The following is a 20595-nucleotide window of genomic DNA, read 5'->3' as shown; positions in this document are numbered from 1 at the left end:
ACAGGCGTGAGCCACCGCGCCCGGCCAAGAGTTGCAATTTAAATGGGTGGTCAGGGAGACCGACTTGAGGTGAGGGAGTAAGCCTTGTGGCTGTCTGGGGCACTGTCCTAGGCAAAGGATGTGTTAAGTGTAAGGGCTCTGGGTGAAAGATCACGTTACATCTTCAAGGAACAGCAAAGAGGCCACTGTAGCTAGAGAGGAGTGAAGGAAGGGGAAAGTAGCTGGAGATGAGCTCAGAGAGGTAAGTAGAGGGCTGTCGTTAAACTTTTGACCTCTGCTAACCTGATAGATGAAAAATAATCTTTTCCAGTACCTCATCTTCCAGGAACTGCCTAGTCATGTCTTTGGCCATTTTTCTCTTAGATTGTGCATCTTTTCATATTGCTTGTGCTAGCAAGCTCTCTCTCTATATATAATATAAAATACATAGAGAAATATATATTTATAATATATAGCAACAGTTCCCCCCCAGACTGTCATTTAACAGTATTTTTCCCAAACAGACTTACCGTTTTTTAGTCATATTTATTAATCTGTTTTCTATCATGCTTAGAAAAGATTCACCCACTCCACGTATATTTACTGAAGTAAAAAAAAATCATTCGTATTTTCTTCAGATGCTTTTGGAGTTCTACTTTTAACATTTTATTTTAACTTTTCAAGATAATTAGTTATATTTAGATAGCAGAAATTAAATGTTAGTTTTAGGTCCTTTGCTATGATTTAGTACAATTAAGTTTTATTATCAATTACTGATCATGCTTTAAGTTCATATTGACAGTAAATCCTCAATAAAATTAATTTTGAATTGCTCTCTTATTCTTTCTTTCTTTTTTTTTTTTTTAGTCAGAGTTTCGCTCTGTCGCCCAGGCTGGAGTGCAATGGCGTGATCTTGGCTCACTGAAACCTCTGCCTCCTGGGTTCAAGCAGTTCTCCCTGCCTCAGCCTCCCAAGTAGCTAGGATTACAGGCGGCCACCATCACGCCTGGCTAATTTTTGTGTTTTTAGTAGAGATGGAGTTTTGCCGTGTTGGTCAGGCTGGTCTCAAACTCCTGACCTCAGGTGATCCACCTACCTTGGCCTCCCAAAGTGTTGGGATTACAGGTGTGAGCCACCTATTTTAAATAGCCACTGGCCTACTTTCTCTTTTTATTTTTATTTTTTATTGAGACAGAGTCTCGCTGTGTCGCCAGGCTAGAGTGCAGTGGCGTAATCTCGGCTCACTGCAACCTCTGCCTCCCAGGTTCAAGTGATTCTCCTGCCTCAGCCTCCCAAGTAGCTGGGACTACAGGCATGTGCCACCACACCCAGCTAATTTTTGTATTTTTAGTAGAGATGGGGTTTCACCATGTTAGCCAGGATGGTCTCCATCTCTTGACTTTGTGATCTGCCTGCTTCAGCCTCCCAAAGTGCTGGGATTATAGGCATGAGCCACCATACCCAGCCTTTTTTTTTTTTTTGAGACGGAGTCTCGCTCTGTCGCCCAGGCTGGAGTGCAATGGCGCGATCTTAGTTCCCTCTAAACTCCACCTCCCAGGTTCACACCATTCTCCTGCCTCAGCCTCCCGAGTAAAAGAATTTTTTTTTTTTTTGTAGAGAGGAGGGGTCTTGCTATGTTGACCAGGCTGGTCTCAAACTCCTGGCCTCAAGCGATCCTCCCACCTTTTGCCTTCCTAAGTGGTGGGCCCCAGTTTTTGAACAAAAATTGGACCCTTTAGTCATTTTGTTAACTAGATTGGGAGACTCACATGAAGTTATTTGAGTGTAATCATGTTATCCTCATTAAATTTTAATTAAATGGCATTTTTTTGGTGCAGGGTTTTTTCAGAATCTGGAAATTTCATCATAGTTCTCTATTCTGTGACACATAAGAAGCCTGAGTTTTATGAATGCTTCCCTTGTGATGGCAAGATACCTGACTTTCGGTTTCAGTTGCTAACCAGTAAGGAAACATTACATCTTTTCAAAGTAAGTGATTTGATTACCTAGCACATTAGTGACTGTTTAGGTTTTGCTCTTTGGCAGTTTAAACCCAACAGATTTTAGCCTTTAAAATAGTAATCCAAACTATTTTGCTTTGTTTACTTACAAATAATCTTACTAAATGTTAACTTTATTCATTTATGGTTAAATGTTTTAAGTAAATCTTAGATCATATCTTCAACCAAATTACAATAGAGAACCCAGAGGTTCCCCACAAAATAACTTGCCCATGTTTTTCTAAAATCTTTGAAGAATATTATCAGTTCATATAGTATATCATTTTATACTTGTGAAGGTTAACTTTGTGGGATCTCAGTACTTTTCTTTGTCCTGACTGTATTTTTTTTTTTTTTTTTTTTGAGATGGAGTTTCACTCTGTTGCCCAGGCTGGAGTGCAGTGGTGTGATCTCGGCTCACTGCAACCTCCGCCTCCCAGGTTCAAGTAATTCTCCGCCTCCAGAATAGCTGGGATTACAGGAGCCCACCATCATGCATGGCTAATTTTTTTTTTTTCATTAGAGACGGGGTTTCACCATGTTGGCCATTCTGGTCTCGAACTCCTGACCTTAGGTGATCCACCTGCCTCAGCCTCCCAAAGTGCTGGGATTATAGGTGTGAGCCACTGCATCTGACCATGACTTTATTATTTTTAAAATGTGTGGGAATAACAAATGGTTTTTTATACTTAAAGGCCATTATTTATATTATGTATCTAAGGAATCAGAATAGGTTGTTACTATATCATCTAATAAAATACCTAGAAACACAACTAGATGATGATCGTAGGAAAAGTAGATCTTTAGGCCAGGCATGGTGGCTCACACCTCCAATCCCAGCACTTTGGGAGGCCGAGGCGGGTGGATCACCAGAGGTCAGGAGTTTGAGACCAGCCTGGATAACATGGTGAAACCCTGTCTCTACTAAAAATACAAAAATTAGCCGGCTATGGTGCCAGGTGCCTGTAATCCTAGCTACTTGGGAGACTGAGGCAGGGGAATCGCTTGAACCTGGGAGGTGGAGGTTGCAGTGAACTGAGATCGCACTGTTGCACTCTAACCTGGGCAACAAGAGTGAAACTCTGTATCAAAAAAAAAAGAGGAAGTAGATCTTTGAAACTACGTGTCATTATACGAAAATATTCAAAGGCTACTTTTCAATAAAATTATTGGTTATTTTAGGTCTCAGACTAATAAAAGTACATTCTTTATTAGAAAAATACTGAATACTTTTAAATAACCACGTGTGTCCACTCTGATCTTATTTAGTACCTTCTTTGAGATCAGGTATAGGTTATAAATCTATATATTTTATATAAATATATATTTTAATATGATATAATATATACATTATATTACATATATGTTATATATAAAATATACTTATATATCTATGTACATTTTATATATAGGTTATGTAAGCTATGAAGTTTTTGTATTTTAATTATACATATAATCATTTTAATTGAGATCTAATACTTTATTTCTGTTTTAGAGACATATCATTTATCATTTTATTCTTTAGATGGTATTCTCATTTCATAGTTATATTCACTGAATCTGTGATTATAACACAAGTGATTAACTTTTTCACTTATGTAGCAGGGAACTGGACAGTTTACAAAAGAAGGTTACAGTTACAGAAATCAGAAGTCTGCCACTCCATCATCTAGTGTTTCAGAGCTACTTTTCATCTAAATAGAATTCTCTGGTGTTCTTATTTAAGTCAGATCTCAAAATATGACCTACTTCATTTCAGAATGTTGAACCTCCTGACAAAAATCCAATCCGTTGTGAACTGAGTGCTGAAAGCCAAAATGTAGAAACAGAGTTTTTCAGTAAGGCTTCCAAGAATTTTTCAATTAAGAGGTAAAAGATCTTTTTATTATTATGTGTATGTTTTTTTGAAAATTACATTTATTAGTTTTTGGCGAGTAATTAAAATAACTGTAAATTATTTCTGATGAAACGATTTTTGAATCTTATGTACCATAAATGTCTTTGCTTTAAATGCATTCCTTCATATTCATTAGGAAGTTGGATAGTAATTTTAATGAAATGGCAACTCTAATATGGTTTTCATTTGGGTTGATGTATTATATAGGAAAAACACAAAAGTATTTGTTAAAAATTATCTTGCTTAGAAAGAATCTGCTTCCTGTTTTGTTTAGTGCTTTCCATTTGTTCTTCCTTCCTTATAAGTTTCTTATTTTAATATTTAAATCAAAGGTGGGGTCTCACTGTATTGGCCAGGTTGGTCTTGAGCTCCTAGCCTCAAGTGATCCTTCTGCCTTGGCCTCCCAAAGTGCTGGGATTACATGTGTGAACCATCGTCCCCAGCGCTTCCTTATAGTTTTAAATCTGGACCTATCAGATAAACTACTGTAAAAGTAACTACTAGCTGCTGTGTGATGGCTCACACCTATAATCCCAGCACTTTGGGAGTTCAAGGCGGGCAGATCACTTGAGGTCAGGAGTTTGAGACCAGCCTGGCCAACATGGTGAAACCCCATCTCGACTAAAAATACAAAAATTAGCCAGACACAGTGGAGCATGCCTGTAATCCCAGCTACTCGGTAGGCTGAGGTGGCAGAATCGCTTGAACACGGGAGGTGGAGGTTGCAGTGAGCTGAGATTGCACGACTGCACTTCAGCCTCGGCAACAGAGTGAGACCCTGTCTCAAAAAAAAGTAACTCCTACCTTAAAAAAAAAAAAAAAAAAAAAAAAAAATTGTTTTAAAACTTCTAAAACACACTTGGAGAATATTAATTAAATAAAGTCTTGTGACTTCTTGGGTCAGTATATTCTACCTTTTGTGGTAAAGAAGACATTCCTGGCCGGGCCTGGTGGCTCATGCCTGTAATCCAGCACTTTGGGAGGCAGAGGCAGGCAGATCACCTGAGGTCAGGAGTTCGAGACCAGCCTGGCCAATGTTGTGAAACCCCGTCTCTACTAAAAATACAAAAATTAGCCAGGCCTGGTGGTGCATCACTGTAATCCCAGCTACCCAGGAGGCTGAAGCAAGAGAATCACTTGAACCCAAGAGGCACAGGTTGTAGTGAGGCGAGAGCATGCCACTGCACTCCATCCTGGGTGACACAGTGAGACTCCATCTCAAAAAAAAAAAAAAAAAAAGATACTATCTTGTATTAGGGTTCTCCACATTAACAGAAACAACAAGATGTGTGTATGTAGAGATATTTGGTTTAAGGAACTGACTTCTGTATTTGTGAAGGTTTGGCATATCCAAAGTCTACAGGTAGGGGCTAAGCACAGTGGCTCACCCCTTTAATCCCAGTACTTTGGGAGGCTGAGGCGGGAGGATTGCTTGAGCTCAGGAGTTCGAGACCAGCCTGGGCAATGTGGCGAAACCCTGCCTCTACAAAAACAAAAAAGAAGTACAGAAATTAGCTGGGTGTGGTGGCACATGCCTGTAGTCCCAGCTACTTGTAGGGCTGAGGTGGGAGGATCATTTGCCCAGGAAGTCAAAGCTTCAGTGAGCCATGTTCATGGCACTGCACTGCCGCCTGGGTGACAAAATGAGACCCTGTCTCAAAGAAAAAACAAAAACAAACAAAAAATGTCTACAGGTAGGCTGGTAGGGTGGACACCCAGGGAAGAATTGCAGTTTCAGTCTAAAGGCAGTCTGCTGGCAGAATTCCTTTTCCCTCCAGGAAGTCAGTCTTTATCTTTTTTTTTTTTTTTTTTGTGAGATAGGGTCTCACTCTGTTACCCAGGCTGGAGTGCAGTGGTGTGATCTCAGCTCACTGCAACCTCCACCTCACAGGTTCAAGGAATTCTGGTGCCTCAGCCTCCCGAGTAGCTGGGATTGCAGGTGTGCATCACCACGCCCGGCTAATTTTTGTATTTTTAGTGAAGATGGGTTTTCACCACGTTGGCCAGCCAGGCTGGCCTTAAGCTCCTGACCTCAAATGATCCACCCGCCTTGGACCCCCAAAGTGCTAGGATTACAGGCTTGAGCCACCTCACCCAGCCAGGAACATCTTTGCTGTCTTAAATTGTAAGACCTTATTCAACATTTATTGAATAATTATGGAAGAAGTAGCCAAACTAAGGAGACAATAGCACTTTCTTTAAGATTATTATTAAAAGCTACTTAGGAGGCTGAGGTGGGAGGATCACTTGGGCTCAAGAAGTCAAGGTGGGGAGCCATGATCATGCTACGCCAACTGCTCTCCAGCCTAAGTAATAGAGTGAAACCCTGCCTCAAAAAAAATAAAGTTAAAAAACCTTGTTTATTTTCCACTCTGGCCAAAGCTTTAATGAGGAACAGTCATTTTAAATTTTATCAAAATGTTTGTCTCTCCTAAAATACTGTTGTTATAACTATACAACCTGAAGTTTTTCCTTTTTGCCTTGGGTACTAAAAAAGCTAAGAAATGAGACCAGGCACAGTGGCTCACGCTTGTAATCCCAGCGCTTTGGGAGGCAGAGTGGGTGGATCACCTGAGGTCAGGAGTTTGAGACCATCCTGACCAATGTGGTGAAACCCCGTGTCTACTAAAAATACAAAAATTAGTTGGGCATACTGGCACGTGCCTGTAGTCCGAGCTACTGGGACGCTGAGACTCAAGAATCCTTGAACTTTGGAGGCGCAGGTTGCTGTGAGCTGAAGTCGTGGCACTGTACTCCAGCCTTGAGTGACAGAGCGAGATGGTATCCACCCCGCCCCCAATCCCCTGCAAAAAAAAAAAAGCTAAGAAATGGATTTTATTGCTCAGTGTCAACAGTTTTGTGTGTGTGCTCATCTTAAGTACAAAACAGATATTAATTCCATGCCACAACTCAGGTGTACAAAAGAATGTAACTTAAAAAAATTAGTAATTGAAATTAATATCTATTTTAAGCCCCTATTTATTCTACTGGATTATAGACACCAAATTTCACCTAATTCAAGGTTTCTTTATTTCCTTGTCTCTGGGGTTATATGTAATATAGAGGGGACCAGTGGTATGCCAGTACTGGTGATATGGGGTGACATGATTCTCATCCATCTGGCTACAATCTGCTGAGGTGTTTTCATTTGCATCTGGTCTTTGTCAGATTTGTGCAAGTTCCTGCTGCAACTTTTGACCCTATTCAGGCCACTGGATTTCTTGTTTCCTGTCCATGCTGCACTGAGCGCTTTGGAATATCATTATATATCTCAAGCTGTCTTGGGTGTCGGAGAAGAGCTTTGTGGGGCTGTCGGAGACACATTTCTGCTTAGACATAATCATGCAGACATTCTGACTGCTTCATTGTAATACCTTGTACAGAAAGAACTCTGTGAAGATCTGCCTCTTCAGACAATCAGAGTTTAGGGCAAAAGGTCTCTTCTGCTGTTTGATTTTCAAATCTGCCTTGGAGTTTCTGTTGTTCTTCCTGCTAGGTAGGATTCAACTTGTATGAAACAGAATGCAGGATGCTTTTTTAGAGATCCCATTAATCCTGAGTGCTGTTAGCTTCATTCTGGCTTTTCTTTTCCCTAACGCATCCTATTGAGACTTTGTCTAGTGTAGGATGTGAAAAAGCCTGATGCATATAGTATTCCAAATCTTTAGTCTTAAACACTAATTTCAGCTTTTAAAACTCGGTACCAGCACTCAGAAACTTTTTGTTTTGCCAGGGCATGCCATCTGTGATACAATGAGTATTCCTGACTCAATGGGAGGGTAGTACATTGATTTCTCAAAGTATTCTCCCATCACAGATATAAGTACATAGGAAAATATAATTCCTTATTTGGTTTTCCTTTGTAATACAGAGGGTTTGTAATATAGTGTGTTTAATACCTTTAATACTAGATTATAAATTTTTTGACAGCAAGTACTATGTCTTATTTGTTTCTATATTTATCAAAGTGATCAACTAGAGGGTGCCCAGTGACTTGATTTATTGTGACATTAACAATACAAGGTTAAACTTGCCATGATCAGGTAAATAGGGTAGTTAGGCTGGCTGGGCCAGCTTCCCTAGTCAACTAACACTGGCCTGAAATATAAAATAATTTGTGGTTGTCAGATACTAAATTAAATGATCTGATACTACTGCAACTTATTAAAGGACTTTATTCAATTTTTAGAAGAAGAAAGAATACTGGATTACCGAAGGCTTTTCTGGTCTCCCCTTCTATTCTTTAGGTCTTCCCAAAAGTTATCTCCTGGGAAAATGCCAATACGTGATCACAACTCTGGTGCTGAAGATGAAGATTTTTCTCCAAGACCAATTCCTAGTCCTCATCCAGTGAGTCAGAAGGTATTACTGATTTTAAAATGCATTCACTTTTGTGGTTAGAGACCTAAGTCTCTTCATGGTTGAAACACTAAATAATACTACCTGAAACCTAAGTATCATTCTTAGATATATCTAGCTATTTCTGTCTCTATGGTTATATCTATATAGAGAGATATAAGTATTTCAGTTATATATAATAATTCGTGTTATATGTAATGATATATACATATGTGTAATATCTATGTAATAAGCATGTATTTCTTCCTAGAGTAAACTGAGACATAGATTAGTTAAGTTGCCTACCCAAGATCACACAACTAGTAAGTAGTAAAGCTGGGATTCTAATTCAGGAGGTTTGGTTTTAGAATCTGGTGCTTTTAATAACCATATAGACTCAACATTGTATACTATCACTAGAGCTTGACGTTGGATTTTATCACTATATTCTGAGAAAACATTATACTTGATTTCAGAGGTTAATTGCTAAAATTCTTGTCATAATTTTTTGATTGCTACCAACCTGTGGGTTATTTTAGAATTGTTGTTTAATTGGTGTAATTACTTATTTTAGAAGAAAAAGTAATGGGAGGGATTTTTTAAAGTTAATATCAAATTATAACCAAAATCATCACAGCGAGTATTTTGTTTACTCTTAGTTGATATCAATAGAAGGGATAACAGTGAGTGACTTCTTAGTGGAGAAATATTCTGACATATTTATTGGAAGATTTTACTATTTAAGGTACATAAACATTTGCTACTAGATCTGTGAAGACATTCTGCTGTGACAATTTTTTGTAGAGAGGATTTAAAAAGTTGTATAAAACAGTTTCTCATATTATGTTCTGTGATCTTAGCAGTGTTAGTGTTTTAATAAAAAGAGTTCCATTAAGTAAGTTTGGGAAGTGTTTAGTTTTGTTTTTTTAGGGCAAGGACCTTGTTTATTTTGCTTACAATTGTATTCCTAGTGCTTAGCACATAAAACATGCCCAGAAAAAAATTGCTGATGGTCTAAATAAAGAATGAACACTTGTTGCTGGGCGCGGTGGCTCACGCCTGTAATCCCAGCACTTTGGGAGGCCGAGGCGGGCGGATCACAAGGTCAGGAGATCGAGACCACGGTGAAACCCCATTTCTACTGAAAAAAATACAAAAAATTAGCCGGGCGCGGTGGCAGGCGCCTGTAGTCCCAGCTACTCAGGAGGCTGAGGCAGGAGAATGGCGTGAACCCGGGAGGCGGAGCTTGCAGTGAGCCGATATTGCGCCACTGCACAAAAAAAAAAAAAAAGAATGAACACTTGTTAATATGTAATTAGATATAATTTGGGAAATACTGGTCTGAGGAAAGTAAAGTATACATTTTCTCCTAAAACCTTTTTTTTCTATTTCTTTCTTATTTGTAGATTTCTAAGATCCAACCATCAGTTCCTGAACTTTCACTTGTGTTGGATGGCAATTTCGTAGAATCAAACCCTCTGCCTACTCCATTGGAAATGGTGAATAATGAAAATCCTCCTTTGATTAACCACTCGGAACACTTGAAGCCTTTGCAACCCCAGCTTTATGATGAGAAACACAGTCCAGAAGTTGAAGCTGGAAAGCCTTCCTTGAGAGGAATACCAAATCAGTTAAACCAGGATAAACCAGCTCTTTTGAGACAGTGCAAAGTAAGACAGCCACCTGCCTGTAAGAAAGGGAACCCCCATAGTAGGAACACTGTTAAACCATCTTCTCATAATGGAACATCTCCTGATATATTTGAAAAGCTCCAAACAGTTTCTGCTGGAAATGTACAAAATGAAGAGTATCCTATAAGACCCTCCAAACTTAATTCTAGGCAATCTTCTCTTGCCCCGCAGTCCCAACCACCCAATTTTGTTTTTTCACCCCATAATTCAGGAAGACCAATGGAACTTCAGATACCTACTCCCCCCCCGCCATCTTACTGTTCCACAAGCGTTTGCAGGTGTTGTCAGCATCATAGTCATATTCAATATAGTCCGCTAAATTCTTGGCAAGGAGCAAACACAGTTGGATCCATTCAAGATGTCCAGTCTGGAGCCCTTCAAAAGCATTCATTATTTCACCCAAGTGAATGTCCAGCTCTGAACTGTAATGCATTCTGTTCTTCAAGTAGTCCTATAACCTTGAGACCTCAGGGAGGTATGGACAGTTGTTCTCCCCACAGCAATATAGAACCATCGCCTGTGGCAAGACTACCTTCACATATGGACTTATGTAACCCACAGCTTTGCACAGTGTGCATGCACACACCCAAGACTGAATCAGATAATGGAATGATGGGACTATCTCCAGATGCATATCGGTTTCTCACAGAACAAGACAGACAGCTGAGACTACTTCAGGCACAGGTTTGCTTGGTGCTTTCCTAGTTCTATTAAATTATTGGTATTATGATTTCTTAAAAACTGGCACCTCTCCTCCATAATGACGTTTTATAGAATTATAGAATGTCAGAATTAGAAAGGACCTTGGAAACTGAATTCTAGGCCCTCTTGTTTTACAGGTAAGTAAAGTGAGGATTAGAGAGAATAATTTAACCCAATGCCACATTGCTAGTTAGTAGTAGAACCATCTTACGCATATCCTAACCTACAATAGAATTGTATTTTTCTTTTATTTTTTGCCTCTAATGAAAAGTCTCTTATAATTAAACCTTTATATACAGCTGAATATAAAGTCTGGACAGTGGCTTCTGCTTCATCTCTAGTTTGTCAACCCTATATAACTCTTAGCCAGTCTGCCCTTAAACAAATAGTTGGAACCTTTCTGTATATCTATACTGGACTTACTCTACTTCTTGTATTCTGAAACGTTCCCTTTCTTCAGAACCTCTCTTGCAGAGTTCTTAGTCTTTTTTTTTTTTTTTTTTTTTTTTTTTTTTTTGAGACAGAGTCTCTTCTGTTGCCCAGGCTGGAGTGCAGTGGCATGATCTCAGCTCACTGCAACCTCTGCCTCCCAGGTTCAAGCGATCCTCCTGCCTCAGCCCCACTAGGAGCTGGGATTACAGGCACGCGCCACCATGCCTGGCTAGTTTTTGTATTTTTAGTAGAGATGGGGTTTTGCCATCTTGGTCAGGCTAGTCTCGACGGAGTTCTTTGTCTTAATTATATCCTTGCACAGTGTTTAGTGTGTAAGTGTTGTCTTTTTTTCTTCTTTCCTCACTGACGTCCTTCCTCCACATACCTACCCCAAAACAGTTGTTCTTTTCTTTCTCCCCAGCACCAGTGGGAACAACCTGAAATGTAGTTTTAATTTTTTTCTTGCTCCTATAACTATGCAAATACATGTATAATGTGCATATATACATATGATTTTATTTATTTATTTATTTATTTTTTGGATGAAGTCTCGTGCTGTCGCCCAGGCTGGAGTGCAGTGGCGCAATCTCGGCTCGCTGCAAGCTCCACTTCTGGGGTTCACGCCATTCTCCTGCCTCAGCCTCCCGAGTAACTGGGACTACAGGGGCCTGCTACCACGCCCAGCTAATGTTTTATATTTTTAGTAAAGAGGGGGTTTCACTATGTTAGCCAGGATGGTCTCGATCATCTGACCTCATGACCCACCTGCCTCGGCCTCCCAAAGTGCTGGGATTACAGGCGTGAGCCACCGCGCCCGGCCATACATGATTTTAAAAAAAAATCTTTGTTTCATAAAATTTGATAAAATTGCATTTTATCAAAAAAAAAGACAATGACATTTTTCAAATCAGTGAAAACGCTTTGGATAGGAACACCTGAGAAGAATTTAGCTCTGCTGTTTTTTTAAACGTAGGTAAATTTGAAATTGTAAAGTATAATTTTTTTTTAATTTTAATTTTTTTTTTTTAGAGAAGAGGTCTTACTATATTGCCCAGACTGGTCTTGAACTCCTTGGCTCAAGCGATCTTTCTGCTTTGACCTCCCAGAGTGCTGGGATTATAGGTGTGAGTCACCACTCCCAGATAATGTAAAATATAAATTGGATTTTAACATTATAAACACTTAGCAAAAATTTGAATATACCTAAATATTTTTACGTTGAAAATAATTATTTGTCACTTATTTCCTGTCGTGTCCAAAAAAAGGCTAATCAGAGGCTAAAAGGACCCATTATGCTATTTAGAAATCTTAGTTACTTGGAATTTGTATACTTAAAATGTAATATTACAGATCACAGGCCCTGGTCTAGACTATCTGAATCATTATATTTAGAAAATATGAAATATATGGAAAATGCTTCTATGTGTAAATACACATAGTATTTTCCTTATGTGTGTGTGTATATATATATATATATGAACTTACATTTTTGTTAGGTACTGCTTTTTTAAAAGTATCTTATACATTTTCTGTATAAGTATATATTGAACTCCCTTACCCTGCATGGGTTTCTATTATAATGATATATAATACATTTTCTAATTGTTCTCCTATTATTTCAACCATTTAAAGCTTCTGCTATTGCAAACAGTTCAGCACTGAACATTCCTATATTTGCATCTTACTACCTATGTGCAAGTATCTAGAAGTAAAACTGTGAAGCCAAAGGGCATAAACATTTTAAATGTTCAAAGATACCCAAATTTGTTCCTGTTCTAGTATTGCAAATCTCATTTTGGTATAAGGGTTAAGAGAGTGGGCTGTGGTACCAGACTCCTTGGATTCTAATCTAGTTTGTGGGTAGTGTAAGTTATATGATCTTGGATAAGTTACCTTACCTCATTGACTTCAGTTTTCTCACATACAAAATAGGGATATACGTAAGTTGTATCGAGTTCTTTTTTTTTTTAATTTATTTTTTTCAGTTGTTTAACATATATGGCAAAGTTGTATGGAGTTCTAAGGATTTGAATGAATTACCAGATAAAGGTGTAAAGTATTGCTGACATATAGTTAGTACTCAATATATGTTAACTATTACTATTATTACATTATTATTATCTTAGTTAATGGTATCACCTCTCATCTCGTCACTCAGGGAAAATTCTCAGGAGTCACAAACCCAGCTCTACTTTGTGGATATATCCTGAACTTAACTACTCTTTACTATCTTTCCCACTACTAACCTAATTCAAACCACTGTCTGATGACACCCTTACATACCACTTCCATCCAGTACTATTCCCTCATATTCTCTATACTTGGAAACACCACACCATCTTTGTTTGTTTGTTTTTCCCACACCATCTTTTTTTTTTTTTTTTTTGAGACGGAGTCTCACTGTGTCGCCCAGGCTGGGGCTGGAGTGCAGTGGCCGGATCTCAGCTCATTGCAAGCTCCGCCTCCCGGGTTTTTACGCCATTCTCCTGCCTCAGCCTCCCGAGTAGCTGGGACTACAGGCGCCCACCACCTCGCCTGGCTAGTTTTTTGTATTTTTTAGTAGAGACGGGGTTTCACCGTGTTAGCCAGGATGGTCTCGAACTCCTGACCTCGTGATCCGCCCGTCTCGGCCTCCCAAAGTGCTGGGATTACAGGCTTGAGCCACCGCGCCCGGCCTCCCACACTATCTTTAAAGCCCAGGTAAGATTGTAGCACTCTTGCTTAAAATCCTCCAGTGGATTTCCGTTGCAATTTGAATAAAATCCAGATGCTTTACTTTGGCCCTTAAAGCCCTTTGTGACTTGGCTTGTCTTTCTCTGCAAACTCATCTCTTATCACTGTCTTCTGTGTTCACTACCCTTTAGCTATGCACTAGTGCTTTTTTCTTTAACTTTTTATTCTTTAAAAATGCCAGAACATGTTTATACTTTAGGTTCTTCAGCTTTTGGTTCCCTTTGCCTGAAGTAATCCTCCTGGGGCCCTTCTAATGGCTATTTCCTTCTCATCATTCAGGTCCTTAATCACGTTTTTCTGTTCTATTTGTGATAGAAAGTCAGCTCCAGGGAAGGAGCTCACATTCATCACTGTTTTCTTAGCACCTTGAATAGTACTTGATGTGTAATTGTTGCTTAATACATAGTTTGTTACCTGAATGAGTGAAAATGGCTGCTGGAAAGGCTATATCTATTTATTTATTTATTTTTCTAGATGAGATGAATGATGCCGGATTATACCAATCTAATATACCCAAACCATTTTTCCACATCCACATCTCCAACATTAGGCAAACTTAAATTATTACCAGTCTTAGAAGGTGTTTTTTTTTTGTTTTTTTGTTTTTGAGTTAGAGTTTCACTCTTTCACCCAGGCTGGAGTGATATGGCGCAGTCTGCACTCACTGCAACCACCACCTGCCCCCCGGGATTCAAGTGATTCTCCTGCCTCAGCCTCCCCAGTAGCTGGGATTATGGGCACCCACCACCACACTTGGTTAATTTTTGTATTTTTAATAGAGACAGGGGTTTCACCATGTTGTCCAAGCTGGTCTCGAACTCCTGACCTCAGGTGATCCACCTGCCTTGGCCTCCCAGAGTGCTATGATTACAGGTGTAAGCCACCATACCTGGCCTAGAAGTTGTTTTAATTTACATTATATTAACATATGTGGCCAGGCGCGGTGGCTCAAGCCTGTAATCCTAGCACTTTGGCAGGCCGAGACGGGCAGATCACGAGGTCAGGAGATCGAGATCATCCTGGCTAACGCGGTGAAACCCTGTCTCTACTAAATAAACACAAAAAACTAACCGGGCGAGGTGGCGGGCGCCTGTAGTGCCAGCTACTCGGGAGGCTGAGGCAGGAGAATGGCGTAAACCCGGGAGGCGGAGCTTGCAGCGAGCTGAGATCCGGCCACTGCACTCCAGCCTGGGCGACAGAGCGAGACTCCGTCTCAAAAAAAAAAAAAAAAAAGAATATGTAATTGATTATTTTATTATTTATAAGAGTTCATTGTATATGAAGGAAATTGGTCCTTTATCATATATATGTATATGTATGTGGTATTTCTTAGTCTTAAGTGTTTTGCATTTTAACTATTTGTTTTGTATAGAATATTCCAGTTTAGATACAGTTAAATAATGTAGGCCAGGTGCTGTGGCTCACACCTGTAGTCTCAGCACTTTGGGAGGCTGAGGCAGTTGGATCACCTGAGGTCAGGAGTTTGAGACCAGCCTGGTCAAAATGGTGAAACCCCGTCTCTACTAAAAATACAAAATTTACCTGGGCGTAGTAGCGAGCGCCTATAATCCCACTACTCAGGAGGCTGAGGCAGGAGAATCGCTTGAACCTGGGAGGCGGAAGTTGCAGTGAGCTGAGATTGCACCACTACACTCCAGCCTGGGCGACAGAGCGAGACTCTGTCTCAAAAAAAAAAAAAAAGAAGTATCAGTCATTCTCTTTCTGGGTTTTATGTTTAGAAAAGCCTTCTTCCTTTCAAGATTATAAAAAATTTATTCTTGGCTGGGCACAGTGGCTCATGCCTGTAATCCCAGAACTTTGGAAGGCCAAGGTGGTTGGATCACTTGAGCCCAGGAATATGAGACCAGCCAGGGCAACATAGTGAGACTCCATCTCTACAAAAAATTAAAAATAAAAAAATAACTGACCATGGTGTTGTGCACCTGTAATTCCAGCTCCTTGGGAGACTGAAGCAGGAGGATTGCTTGAGCCCAGGAAGCTGAGGCTGCAGTGAGCCAAGACCGTGCCACTGTACTCTGGCCTAGGCAACAGATTGAGATCCTGTCTCAAAAAATATATATATATTATTTATTTATTTATTTTTGAGATGGAGTCTCGCTGTGTTGCCCAGGCTGGAGTGCAATGGTGCAATCTCAGCTAACTGCAAGCTCCACCTCCCGGGTTCACTCCATTCTCCTGCCTCAGCCTCCCGAGTAGCTGGGACCACAGGCGCCCGCCACCACGCCTGGCTAATTTTTTGTATTTTTAGTAGAGACAGGGTTTCACCGTGTTGGCCAGGATGGTCTCAATCTCCTGACCTCGTGATCCGCCCGCTTCAGCCTCCCAAAGTGCTGGGATTACAGGCGTGAGCCACTGCACCTGGCAAAAAAATATTTTTAAGAAATTCTCCCTCTCCCTCCAGGATTATATTTGTTGCTTCTTTTTTATTTAGTAATTTTTTTTTTTAATCAGATGACTGGCCTCATATATTTATTTAGTAAATACATATCTTTTTATGAATGATTTAGAGATGCTTTTTGTTGTTGTTGTTGAGACAGGGTCTTGCTCTGTCGCCCAGGCTGGAGGGCACTGGTGTGATCTGGGTTCACTGCAACCTCCGCCTCCTGGGTGCAAGTGCTTCTCTTGCCTTTACCACCTGAGTAGCTGGGATTACAGCCATGCGCCCCCACGCCCAGCTAATTTTTGTGTTTTTAGTAGAGACAGGGTTTCACCATGTTGGCTAGACTGGTCTTGAACTCCTGACCTCAGGGAGTCCACCTGCCTTGGCCTCCCAAAGTGCTGAGATTACAGGCATGAGCCACCGCACCCAGCGAGAGATGCATTTTTTATTGTATGATGAAAGTATCATATGTTTGCATCTATTTCTGAACTATATTCTGCTCCACTGATCTGCCTGCCCCACCACTACTAGTTACCATTTGTTTTAATCACCCACAGCTTTATATTTTAATATTCCAACTTCAATGGCTTTTTTTTTTTTCTAATGGAGAAGATGCAGCTTGAGGAGAGAAACTTTGAAAAATAACACTGAAGTCCTGCCAGATGATCCTTAAAAGTTCTGAGAAAGAGGCCAGGGCCGGGCGCGGTGGCTCAAGCCTGTAATCCCAGCACTTTGGGAGGCCGAGGCGGGTGGATCACGAGGTCAGGAGATCGAGACCATCCTGGCTAACATGGTGAAGCCCCGTCTCTACTAAAAAAATACAAAAAAATAGCCGGGCGAGGTGGCGGGCGCCTGTAGTCCCAGCTACTCGGAGGCTGAGGCGGGAGAATGGCGTGAACCCAGGAGGCGGAGCTTGCAGTGAGCCGAGATCGCGCCACTGCACTCCAGCCTGGGCGACACAGCGAGACTCCGTCTAAAAAAAAAAAAAAAGAAAGAGGCCAGGCGTGGTGGCTCACGCCTGTAATCCAGCACTTTGGGAGGCCAAGATGGGCGGATCACCAGGTCAGGAGATCGAGACCATCCTGGCTAACATGGTGAAACCCGGTCTTTACTAAAAAAATAGAAAAAATTAGCCGGACGTGATGGCTGGTGCCTGTAGTCCCAGCTACTTGGGAGGCTGAGGCAGGAGAATGGCGTGAACACGGGAGGCGTAGCTTACAGTGAGCCGAGATGTGCCACTGCACTCCAGCCTGGGCAACAGGGTGAGACTCCATCTCAAAAAAACAAAAAAGAAAAGTTTTGAGAAAGAAAGAATATTAGCTATTTCAAATGTTAAAATGTACTACAGAATTCTAGTGATTAATGTTTTAAAAACACTGGGTGATCAATTTTAGGACCTGAGTGTGTGTAATGTCTTTTATTGTGCATTTCCTATGTGATTTCTCTACACCTCACTTTTCTCATCTATAAAATAGGAAAAATTATCAGTATTATCTGCAGATTTAAGGGTTAAATGAGTGTATGTGTGTGTGTATGTATGTATGTAAAGTGCTTAGTATGGGATCTAGCTATAGTAAGTACACAACAAATTATAACTTTCATTTATCTCTTTTAACAATCTTAGTTTTAGGTGATATTGAAGCTCATAGTGGTTAACTTTTCCAAAAGGTAGCAGGGTAGGATTTAAACTTATAACCATATGATACCAAAGCCCGTACTCCAAACCACTATAAATACACATGCCATTTTATACTATTAGCGCAGTTTATATTTCTACTGACCTTAATAATTGATTGATGATACTGATTTTCCTATATTAATAAGGTTAATCCACTAAAATTAATTATATTGAGCACAGTAGTGCCATTTGTAGAGAAGCAGAAAATCATAGTGTTTACAAAGGGAGGCTCTTCCATTCCTAGTTACATAACCAACAGAAGTGAAAAAAATATGTCCTCACAAAAAGCTGTATATGAATGTCCATAGTAGCGTTATTCCTAATAGCCCAAAATGAAAACAACCTAAATGTCTGTCAACTGATGAGTGGAAAAGCACAATGTGACATATCCATATGAGGGAATGTTATTCAGCAATCAGAAGCAATAAAGTGTTAGTAAATGCTACAACATTGTTGAACCTTCAAAATATTATGCCAAGTGGTGAAAGAAGCCAGATACAAGGCCACAGTATGGTACTGTTTATATAAAATGTCCAGAACAGGCAAATTCAGAGATAGAAATCATGTTAGACCATCAGGGGCTGGGAAGAAGGGCAATAGGGAGTGGCTGCTAATGGGTACAGAGTTTTGGGGGTTTGATGAAAGTGTTCTGGAATCAGATAGTGGTGATTGTTGCACACTGTGAGTATACCAAAAACCACTGAATTGTACACTTTAAAGCAGCTAATTTCATAGTACGTGAATTATATCTCAATTTAAAAAGGAAGAGGGGAGGCTTTTGGTGTTTGAACCTCAGCTTTCAGATTTGCTACTTGTTATATGACCTGTACAAGTAACTTAACTTTTTCCTTGCCTCAGATTTTCTTACTTGTAAAAAAAGGTTTAATTGTAGTATACTCTTCAGAGGATTGTTGTAAAAAATCATACATAAATGCCTGTAGTAATAGGGTCTTGCAAACAACAGGCGCTCAGTAACTGTTAGCCATTGTTATTAATATATCCAATTTCAACATGGCCAAACCTGGGCAATTCTGATTTACCTTTATAATAATCTTGTGTGATATGTTCAGTATTTGGTATATGGAATCAGAGTATACCTCCAATCTAACTTTTGATTTATAAGTGAAATAGGAATAGAATGTTTGTTTGAAATATTAACGATTCACACTTTTTTACATGAGTATCTACTTATGAATACTAAGCTAAACACCTTTATGTTTTGCTTCTAAATGTATACTTAAAAGGCTGAGGTGGATGGATTGCTTGAGGCCAGGAGTTCGAAACCAGCCTGGACATCATGGCAAAACTCCGTCTCTACAAAACATGCGAAAATTAGCCAGGCATGGTGGTGCATGCCTGTAGTCCCAGCTACCCAGGAGGCTGAGGTGGGAGGATCGATTGAGCCCGGGAGGTTGAGGCTGCAGTAAGTCATGATTGCAGCATGGCTGGGTGACAGAGCAAGACCCTGTCTCAAAAAAAAAAAAGTATACTTAAAGTGCTTCTTAATTACTAGTGATAATGGCTTTCTATATTGAATAGGTTTCATGGTATGGTCTAGTTGAAATGTGAGAAAATAGACTTGAAAGTCAGTTTCTTATAACTAGGGTGCTTTGTAATTCATTATTAAACTGCAGCCAGTTTTGTTGATTACTTCCCTGTCAGTTTAAAGTATGTTTTTAATTGATACAGATTCAGCGTTTGTTGGAAGCACAGTCTCTGACGCCCTGTTCCCCTAAGACAACCACCGTTGAAGACACAGTGCAAGCTGGAAGACAAATGGAGTTGGTTTCCATGGAAGCACAGTCTTCCCCTGGCTTGCACATGAGAAAAAGTGTAAGCATTGCTGTGAGCACAGGTGATTTCAGTTTTTTTTAATTTGTAAGGAAATTTTAAAAAATGCTTTTCATATCCGGTTTTTGAATTTTATGTTCAAATTGGTGCACAGTGCAATAGGACCAAAACCAAGGTGATGAGAGTATGACTTAAGTTTTTGTGTAATTTTAGTTTTTGTGAAATAAAACTACACCTGCAAACATGCAAACATGATGTATTGTTTGGTTTTGCTACTTTTCTAGACTGGACCGAATTCTTTTTTTTTTTTTTTTTTTTTTTTGAGACACAGTCTCCCTCTGTTCCCCAAATGAGAGTGCAGTGTGGTGCACTCTCAGCTCACTGCAACCTCCACATCCTAGGTTCAAGCAGTCCTCCTGTCTCAGCCTCCCAAAGTGTTGGGATTACAGGCGTGAGCCACTGTGTCCAACCAGTCTTGGTTGTATTAATTTATTTTCATAAAATCACCCAAGTATATCCTCAGCGTAGAAACCATTTTGACTAGGATTTTTTTTTTTTTTTTTTTTGAGACGGAGTCTTACTCCGTCACACAGGCTGGAGTGCGATAGCATAGTCTTGGCTCACTGCAGCCTCCGCCTCCTGGGTTCAAGTGATTCTCCTGAGTAGCTGGGACTACAGTCGCGTGCCACCACACCCAGCTAATTTTTGTATTTTTAGTAGAGATGGGGTTTCACTTTGTTGGCCAGGCTGGTCTCTAATTCCTGACCTCGTGATCCGCCCGCCTCAGCCTCCCAAAGTGCTGGGATTATAGGCGTGAGCCACTGCGCCCAGGCTACTTTTTGGTTTTAACCATGTATTTAAACCCTTATGTATTAGCAATATTCCTCAAATTATAGAATGCCTATGGCTCGTGGTACAAAAGATGATTTAGGGTGTTGTACAAATTAATATTT

The 20595-nt window shown here is 40.1% G+C and overlaps 1 protein-coding gene across 4 annotated transcripts in view; it reads left to right on the top strand.

The window, feature by feature from the left end:
• STIL (STIL centriolar assembly protein) overlaps positions 1 to 20595 on the top strand; it is an 80497-nt gene that overhangs the window by 39088 nt on the left and 20814 nt on the right. For all 4 annotated transcript variants that reach the window (XM_031668374.1, XM_009208077.4, XM_021941332.2 and 1 more), the window contains 5 exons: positions 1818 to 1968; positions 3739 to 3848; positions 8124 to 8238; positions 9621 to 10589; positions 19541 to 19706. In XM_031668374.1, coding sequence (XP_031524234.1) covers positions 1818 to 1968; positions 3739 to 3848; positions 8124 to 8238; positions 9621 to 10589; positions 19541 to 19706 — 1511 coding nt within the window. The remainder of the gene's footprint in view (positions 1 to 1817; positions 1969 to 3738; positions 3849 to 8123; positions 8239 to 9620; positions 10590 to 19540; positions 19707 to 20595) is intronic.

Source organism: Papio anubis, chromosome 1 (genome assembly GCF_008728515.1).
Source record: "Papio anubis isolate 15944 chromosome 1, Panubis1.0, whole genome shotgun sequence".
Taxonomy (NCBI): Eukaryota; Metazoa; Chordata; class Mammalia; order Primates; family Cercopithecidae; genus Papio; species Papio anubis.
Note: the sequence above shows the minus strand (reverse complement) of the source record. Positions and strands in the feature narration are given on the sequence as shown.